This window comes from Henckelia pumila, chromosome 3, assembly GCF_033568475.1.
Source record: "Henckelia pumila isolate YLH828 chromosome 3, ASM3356847v2, whole genome shotgun sequence".
Lineage (NCBI taxonomy): Eukaryota > Viridiplantae > Streptophyta > Magnoliopsida > Lamiales > Gesneriaceae > Henckelia > Henckelia pumila.
The window spans coordinates 95410150-95419245 of record NC_133122.1 but is presented as its reverse complement, the minus strand read 5'-3'; the positions used below and the strand labels follow the sequence as shown (position 1 = coordinate 95419245).

General features: G+C 37.9%; 1 protein-coding gene and 1 long non-coding RNA gene across 2 annotated transcripts; one reads left to right on the top strand and one right to left on the bottom strand.

Annotated features, from left to right (window-relative positions):
• Positions 1-489: 489 nt before the first annotated feature.
• On the top strand, positions 490-3851 carry LOC140890578 (probable E3 ubiquitin-protein ligase LOG2). The gene is made up of 3 exons (XM_073298468.1): positions 490-1236; positions 2529-3015; positions 3434-3851. Exons 1-3 carry the CDS (start codon positions 779-781, stop codon positions 3548-3550), a joined length of 1062 nt encoding a protein of 353 aa, XP_073154569.1. The 5' UTR covers positions 490-778; the 3' UTR covers positions 3551-3851.
• A 2575-nt stretch (positions 3852-6426) lies between these two features.
• Positions 6427-8756, bottom strand: LOC140893291 (uncharacterized). Its single transcript, XR_012153087.1, has 2 exons — positions 8566-8756; positions 6427-6670 (listed from the first exon to the last, which is right to left on the bottom strand). It is a non-coding gene; the product is annotated as an uncharacterized lncRNA (long non-coding RNA).
• Between the last annotated feature and the right edge of the window lie 340 nt (positions 8757-9096).

The window sequence follows — 9096 nt, the reverse complement described above, 5'->3', positions numbered from 1 at the left end:
GCTCCCCAGGATTCGAACCTTGCACTTCAGGTCATAAATACAATGTTCCCTTAATCATGGGTACCATTCGAACCTTGCACTCCAGGTCATAAATGCAATGTTCCCTTAATCCTGGGTACCATTGAGCTCAATGGTACCCAGGATTAAGGGAACATTGCATTTATGACCTGGAGTGCAAGGTTCGAATCCTGGGTAGCGCAAAAACTCCCCACCAGGGGTACCCAAGATTAAGGAAACATTGCATTTATGACCTGGAGTGCAAGGTTCGAATCCTGGGGAGCGCAAAAACTCCTCACTAGGGGAGAAGATCATGAGTTCAAGAATAAACTGGACCAACCCAATTCATTACAAATTTAACACGGGTTTGGGTTTAAACCCGCTCATTGCCATCTCTATTACTCCTTCCCTCAAATTCCTGTCTTGGCTCATGCATATACTTCACTGTGAAATGGGGTGAAGTCGTTCTTTTTAAGATAAAAAATGATTTCGAAGCAATTCAAATTACACCTAATCCTCACCCATCTTCTCCACTTCGAATATTATTATACGATTTGATAATTTACCAACCCACTTTAGCATCTATCTTCTTGTATTATCCCCACATTTAACAAAACCCATAAACTTTCCTCCATTAATCCCCTGTATTCAATTCCTCCGTTCGTTTTCTCTTATATTTCTTCGAAAATCTTCCTCTAAATCCTGTTGCTAAACCTTTATAGTTGGTTATTTCTTCTTCAAGAAAGGATTTTTTTGGTTGAAATCAAGAATTACATGTAACATGGGTAATATTGGGAGCAGCGGGGTGCACGGGAGGAGGAGAAATTCGGGCCGGCGAACCCATCCTCCGCCGCCATCGCCGCAGGATCCGCAATCGGATATCACGGCCAACCGGTATGTTTTTGCGGCGGCGACGCCTTACCCTCCACAGCAATACCCTAATCCGAACGCCCCGCCTTACTACCAATACCCGGGGTACTACCCTCCGCCGCCGCCGGTTCCTCTGCTTGCACCGTACGACCACCACCACCCGGCGGCGCACGCCAATTGGGTTCCCCCGAGGTACCCATATGGGCCCGTGATGCATCCTCCGGCGCAACCGTACGTGGAGCATCAGAAAGCTGTCACGATTCGTAACGATGTTAATCTGAAGAAGGAAACCTTAAGAATCGAGCCCGACGAGGTGAACCCAGGAAAGTTTCTCGTCGCATTTACATTCGACGCCGAGGTTGCCGGAAGGTATAACAGTTGTTTCTTGAACTCTTATTTTTGCGGTGATTGCCTTTATTTATGTTCGTTTGTTCTATAGTCAAGCTCATATCGGGCACTATTCCTTTTATTTAAACTTAGCTCTATCAAGCAAATGCCAATTATTATTATTAATAAAAAAACATTAAAGCTCGCGAGCTTCTTGCAAACTATTAGATAAATGGTTTGTGTTCGAATTTGGCTTCAAAATATGTTGCAACATCTTTGAGTTATGCTCAGATTTGATAATTTTGAATACAAACTGAATAAAATTGATCCCAGTTTTGCTTTGTTGTTTCTGTATTTGAGTTATTGTTGTGGGGTTTTAATTGCCTTTCTAATGGACTGATTTTTGGTAGTTGAACTTAATTGACTTGGTTTGGCTGTAGTGCTTTATAATTTGACGAAATTGCAATTTAGGTGCTTCGTTGACTCGTATGAGGATTTTGAAAGCCTTGAAGCTTCAAAATAAAATGAAATTTTTTTAAATATGCAATAGATAGGAACATATGAATATAGTAAAAATAACAAATAGAAGGGGACGATCGATCTGCTTGGCCCCTGTTGCTCCATCATTGTTTGGTTTTGTTAAAGCCTGTGACAAATTCAGATGCTTAGAACTCGATGAAGTGATCAATGAATCTCTTCTTTCTTGTCAATTTTCATTCTTATGATGGCACTCTAAGATGAATGTTTTGGGGATCAACTCAAGCGGCTTTATTTGTACATTGATGAAGTTGTGTTTCCTGCATGCTTAAATAGTCAAAGCTCAGATTTAAACATGGGGATGTATAAGAAATGTCATTTCTGCTTGAGACCTTGATTTGCACATCAGCTTCTACTTATGCATATGGAGTGACGAATGTCATTTTCCAGGTTTTTTTGATGCAGTTCTTGATAAATGTAAAAATTGGAAAATCAAGAGCCCGCGCTCGTTTAATTTGGAAGTATGTTTGTTTAGTATATATTTTTTGTTGTGTTTTCTGTTGTTATATGGTTTTCTACAGGTAGGTCTAAGAGAATTATTAGTTTAGTCAACTATAGAATTTTTTTGCGCCATCCCTGCACATGGGATGCTTTGACATTAGTATAACTTCAACCGTTGTGGAAATAATAACTGCCTCGTCGCAAAAAATCCTGCTTGCAGTTCCGCGAGCTTCATACTAAGATTCAAATAAAACTTGAAATTGACATTTGGGTTATTTTCCCTGCGTTTCTACTCCGATTCTTCTCTTCCTAAAGAACAATGAGTATTTCAATTACCATTTTCTTGTTTCATCCAGCATCATCATAATTTTCTTCGCCAAGGAGGGTGAAGATTGCTGCTTGACTCCAACGAAAGAAACCTTGCACCCACCCATCACCGTGGATTTTCAACAAGGTTTGGCCCAGAAGTTTAAACAGCCATCTGGAACCGGAATTGACCTTGCAATGTTTGAGGAGAAGGAACTGTCCAAAGATAGTGACTTGGACATATATCCTCTGGCTATTAAGGCAGAGGCATTGCCGGATAACCACAGCGGAAATTCTGACAGCAGATCAATAAATTCCCAGATAACTGAAGCCGTTTTTGCAAAGGATAAAGACAGATATCGGGTTAGGGTGGTAAAGCAACTATTGTGGGTGAATGGCACGAGGTATGAGTTACAGGAGATTTATGGGATTGGAAATTCGGTTGAGGATGAATTTGACGGAAATGATCCCGGAAAAGAATGTGTTATATGTCTTTCAGAACCTCGAGACACTACTGTCCTTCCTTGTAGACATATGGTACCATCATCCTATCTCATTTTTCTCTCCATCTCCCTCTCCCCAAACACACTTGTTCACACTCTATGGCTGCAAATGAACTGTTGGAAAAAAAAAATGCTTTTTCTCAAATGTTGAGAAAAAATTAAGTTAGTCCTGTATTATTACTAAACTATCAATTTTAGTAATTTTGTTCGAAATGTTGTTTAGTTCATAAGTTTTTGTGGGAAAATTGAACGTTTTCTGAGAATTATCTAAATCAGGACTAAATTTGATGATCACATAGGTACATGATTGAATGCCTTACACCTTTGCAGTTATGAGGCAAAATGAAATTTTACCAAAGACATTTGATCTCCATTCAAGGCTCAATTCTTGTCATTTTATGAGTAAAGGTGCTTGTTGATAACTTATGAATGACATGAAACTATTTCTGCAGTGTATGTGCAGGGAATGTGCAAAAGTTTTGAGGTTCCAAACAAACCGGTGCCCCATTTGCAGACAGCCCGTCGAGCGTCTACTGGAGATCAAGGTCAGCAACGGGACTGATGAATAAAAAGCATTCAGCCGCTGCTGCTGTAAAGATACTGCATTCTTTTCTATTTTATGCACCACCCTAGACTTGAATTATCTGACTGGAAGCCTCATTGGTTGGTTAATTCGTTTCACGAATCCTGTCAAGAATTGCATTGTGTCAGTTGTTCCAACACCCTTCCGGCCTTTCGTCGAATCAATATACATACATTATGGCTTACTTTTCTCCAGCTTTGTGCTGCTAAGTTCACTGAATAGTTAAGTGCTTTCTTGTATGAGCATGTAATAAACATGTGATGCTAATCACTGCTAGTGCTATTTCATCTGTTAGCAACCACAATTAATATATACTAATAATAGACGAGACTGGGAAGAATAACCCAGAGATATCTGGGTAACCTAGCCATAGCTAGTTCTTATTACAAGCAAGTAATACTCGAACAAAAGCGAATAAACTGAATTCCTAACTCTTAACCATTTTCCCCCCGTAATATGTTCCCCTTGCCCTGCTCCCAATCCACTCCTAGAATTCTCTTCACGACAAGATAATAACTTCTCCCAAGCCACTCCTAGAATTCTCTTCACAACAAGATAATAACTTCGGTCAAATGTATTTAGGCTCATGACAATATCACATTGACGTCTTGTATTACTTATGCTTATGAAAATAATAAGTTTTGAAAATATGAAATGCCGAAAAATGTGGATTTATTTATTTATTTTTTTCATTTTTGTAGAACATGCACCGTGCTTTAAGTAATATAAATCATGCGTAAAATAGAGTTCAATCAAACGACTCAAAATCTCATGACTCAAAAGTTGTATAAAATATCTTTGAACAAAATGATGCTACCACGTACGGAAACGCCATAACTTCATTATACATGCAAAACTTGAAACTATGAAATATGCAATCTCAAAATAAGGTATTTAAAATGTGATTTGATCTTAAAATGATATGTTAAAATTAACATGCATAAAATTGATGAAATGCATAAACTTTTGTAGACATGCTTGACGTAAGGTTCTCGGACATCCGTGTCATACAAATCTTTCTCGCCTACTTGACTACTCGGCTCCATGATCAACTTATAAATCATTAACTTCACATTTTCATTTACACTATTTAAGTATAATGAGTCTAGAGACTCAACAAGCATACATATGTAATAAAATATACATAATAAAAATCATAAAACATGCTTAGGATGCATCTAACAACATAATCATGCATAGCAAAATAAATTAAACTACTTCATTTTTGGGGTGATGAAATATGTTTAAATGCGGCAAAAATTAGAGCCTTTGGGTTCCGTGATCACGGTTGTTGTACAATAAGAATATAATTTGGTACAGCTCATACCAGCCTTGTGTCAATATGTGTACCGTCTCATACCGACCGTTGTCGATATGCGCATTAAACTTTCATTCTTTTGGAAAAGCTCTACCCAGAGCTCATATCGAGGCAGAAATCCCGTATTTTCCACCATAAGTCCACACAAAACATCAAAATTTTTACATGCATACATAACATCATTCATCGGATTTCATAAACATTTCATGCCTTTAAAATCTTTCGTGCTTGAAAATCATACATGTTCTTTGAAAGAAATGAGTACATTAACTTTACATTCATAAAACTTCATGCTTTCAAAATGAACATAACTTTCATGAGGAGTAAAGTACATATAAATGCACTACATAGCTAAATCGATCAACGTGAGTCGTTCTTTCCGTTCAAACTTCAAAACTTGAATATCTTTCCATGAAAACATCTTATAAATAGTTCCAATATCTTAAAAGACTGTAAAATAATGCACACTACGATTATAGGCAAACTCAACGAAAGGCAAACATTTTCCCACACTCTTCAAATTTTTTTTAATTATACTACGCAACAAAGTTCCTAACGTTCTATTAATAACTTCAGTTTTACCATCCGTTTGAGGATGACATGTAGTCGAAAACAGTAATTTAGTACCAAGTTTACTGCACCATAACATTTTCCAAAAATAACTCAAAAATTTTGTATCCCTATAAAAAACAATGCTCCTAGGCATACCATGAAATCTCACAATTTCACCTAAGAATAAATCGGCAACATGCGAAGCATCATCAGATTTATGACACACAATAAAATGAGTCATCTTTAAAAACCCATCAACCACAACAAAAACAGAATTCCTCCCCTTCTTAGATCTCGGTAGTCCTAGAACAAAATTCATAGAAATATCTACCCACGATTTGCTAGGAGCAAGAAGTGGAGTATAAAGTCCATGTGATGGTTGTCTAGAGTCTAAGACTTATCCTTCTTACGAGTCACACATCTCTCACAAATCCTCTCAAAATCATGCTTCATGTGAGACCAATAAAAATGTTCATGAAATATTTGAAAAGTTTTAACCACACCAAAATATCCCATTAAACCACCTCCATGTGATTCCCTCACAAGTAACTCTCGAATAGAATATTTAGAAATACACAACTTATCTTCCTTAAACAAATAACCATCAAGCAAGTAAAATTTATCAATTGGACCACGCATACATAAATAAAAAATTCCACCAAAATCACTATCAGCAGTAAACAATTCTTTAACATGCTCAAATCCTAAAAACTTAGAATCTAAAGTAGACAGAAGTACATACCTTCGTGATAGTGCATCCGCAACCACGTTTTTCTTACCTTTCTTGTACTTGATAACGTAGGAAAAATTTTTCACAAATGCTATCCACTTAACATGAAACGACTCTGGCTCTATTTTAAATTAATTAATAAATAAAATACGTGTTTTCAAAAAAATTTCGGCATGACCTATCTTCTTATATAACGACCCACCTGTCACAGACAACAAATTTAAAATACAACCAACAATACGAAATAAACCAGACCGAGAGCTGAACGAGAACCGAAGAAAAAGATTCGACCTTCCAAACGTCCATAAATCATATACTTTGATACTTACATGGCCAAAGAAGATCAAATAATCTTTACATTTACATTAATCCAAGTAACAGAATAAAAGACTATAAAATGTTAAAATAAACTTTTGCGGAAGACCGGCATGGTCAAAGCGATGTGCCGTGCCCGCATCGCAGTCCGCTCGATAGTCCTGCCCCTCAATCTCTATGATAACATAAACCTGCATCAAGTAGATGTAGTGAGCCTAGAGGCACAACAAAAATATGAGGTGAAATAATGAGGGTTTAAAAGTACATGCTTAATACTTAAAATATTTGTACTTAATATATCTTGAAACTTACTCCGAAGTGTTGCATGGTAAATGAGAATGAGATGTAATTAATGCATGCAATGAACTCACACATTTAAATTTGGGAACTTTCTTAAAATTTACTTAATCTCATGCATGGCTGAAATTGAATATAAAACAAGCCGAGTCAAAATAAGACTGAACTATAACTGAAACTGAAAATGTAACTGTAGCTAAAAATGTAACTGTGACTGAAAATGTAACTGTGAACTTAGATCCTTGAATTATGACTCTGTGATTTCGATCTCAATCATGGCTGCAGTGCACTATGTCGCAAGGAAATCAGGATATCTCCCAACCCGTCTTGCCCTATGAGTAGTATGGGAAGCCAAGATTTCTCTCAGCCCGTCCATACACATGAATTTTTGGTCAGGGAAGCCAAGACGTCTCCCAGCCCGTCCAAACACATGAATTTTACTATAGTCACAACCAACTCACTTCGTTCATAAAAATGTTTTCTTTCATTCTTTTCTTGACTCGACTCAGAGATATAGCATGCATTTATCGAAATGTCTCTCTTTGAAAATATTTACTCAATTATTCGATTTATGAAATAAATGATGCAAGATGGTTGACAAGGATGGTGATTTAGATGGCAAACCATAGCTAAGATTCTAGACTTTACTTTTGGCACTTAGGACGTATCCCGAGCAATCCACTTACAAAGCTTATAACTTATACAATTCTTAGTCCTAATGACCTCCGCTTGAAAACACAGTTACCATGCCCTCCTTACTTAACTAGAAGGTCACCCTCGAAATACCATTCTTACACAATAAATCCTTGGCAATTTAGTTCCCGGTCAGAGCCCACTCAACACTTAGATTCTCGATTCTTATCATTCACTAGTCTAGAACACCACCAAAACTTAACCGAATTAGATCCCGTTTGGAACGACATTTCCTTAGCATCTTAAGCTAATCCCAGACCCGTGCCCTTAACCCAAAACATGAGTATAGCCCTGACATAAGCCACCATTCCCGGACAGCCCTGCCCCTTGACAGAAACTGTGCACTCTTACTACTTGGACCCCTTATAAACCTTCAACCCATGCTCCACTAAGAATCCAGCCTATAACCTAACAACTTGACCACCCAAAGAGCCCATTCAAACCACTAGAACAGCTTCCCCAAGCCTAACAACTCTCAAGGCCAGCCCCTGTCCATGCCCCTCAAAACCGTCCCTCAAACAACACTCAAAACATCGGCCCCTTCACTACCAACTTACTAGCCAACTTCACCCACCCTAAGCACTACCATGTGAGCTACATCTCAACCATGGCAGCCTCTATATCAACATCCAAGCAACAAGCAAGAAATTGAACCAATAAACTCCAAACACAGTGAGAAGTTCGAAACAGGGACAAAATGGATACGTTAAACAGTGACCTCTAATTCACATCTAACCATCACCAACAAAACATCATAGTTCCAACACCAGTACGTGCAATACAACAAAGAAAAGAAATCAGAAATTGCACGGCTAATCGAGAGTGAACGGGAAAACAGTGAACTCGTGCCACTATCCAAAAGTGCAGAAAAATTGATCAAACAAGTTCCATAAATCGGAAAATACACCAAAGGGAATCACCGAATCAGTAATCCGAACGGCTAAAGCAAGGGGAAACATGGAACTCGACGGCAAACTGAGAAACACACAATTCATACGAACAACCCATAAAATCAAACAAAATTCGTAATCACGCAGAAAAACAAACACACAATGTAATAATCCACTTGGTGGCCAAAGAAACCCATAAATCTTGCCTCACGCTTAAAGAATCAGAAATGGAGGAAACTCGGTTGAGCTGCGATCGAGACAAAGGGGCGCCGAGAATAGCTCGAACATCAAGCTAAGGGGAAGACTATGCCGGAAAAATGGAGCTGCTGCGGCGGCTGAAGGTTGAAGGAGGTGAAGAGGATCGATCGTGAGGAATGAAATGGAGAGAAAATGGGAAGATCACATCGGCTACTTGGAGAAGGAGAAAAATAAGGATTGGGCCGATGCATTTGGACAAGGTGAATCCCTTTTGGGCCGTGAACTGGGCTAGGGAAATCCCTTAACTGTGTAGGGAACATAATACATAAAATATAATATGTAGTATTTTATAAGTGTTAAACCCAAATTTTGCAAATACTCAATTTTGACAATTTAAGAATTAAATACTTAAATTCTATTTACCAGGTTTAAAAAATGCTAATTTTCGAAAAAGTTCAAAAATACGCCCAAGAATAATTAACTTGAAATATTTGAGCAACTATACTTTAAAGGAATTTAAAACAACTAGATCCAAGAAA

Coding starts and splice junctions, on each gene's coding strand:
- LOC140890578 (XM_073298468.1), top strand. CDS start 779: ATGGGTAATATTGGGAGCAGCGGGGTGCACGGGAGGAGGAGAAATTCG. Junction 1,237..2,528: donor GACGCCGAGGTTGCCGGAAG/GTATAACAGTTG, acceptor TGTTTCATCCAG/CATCATCATAATTTTCTTCG. Junction 3,016..3,433: donor TCCTTCCTTGTAGACATATG/GTACCATCATCC, acceptor CTATTTCTGCAG/TGTATGTGCAGGGAATGTGC.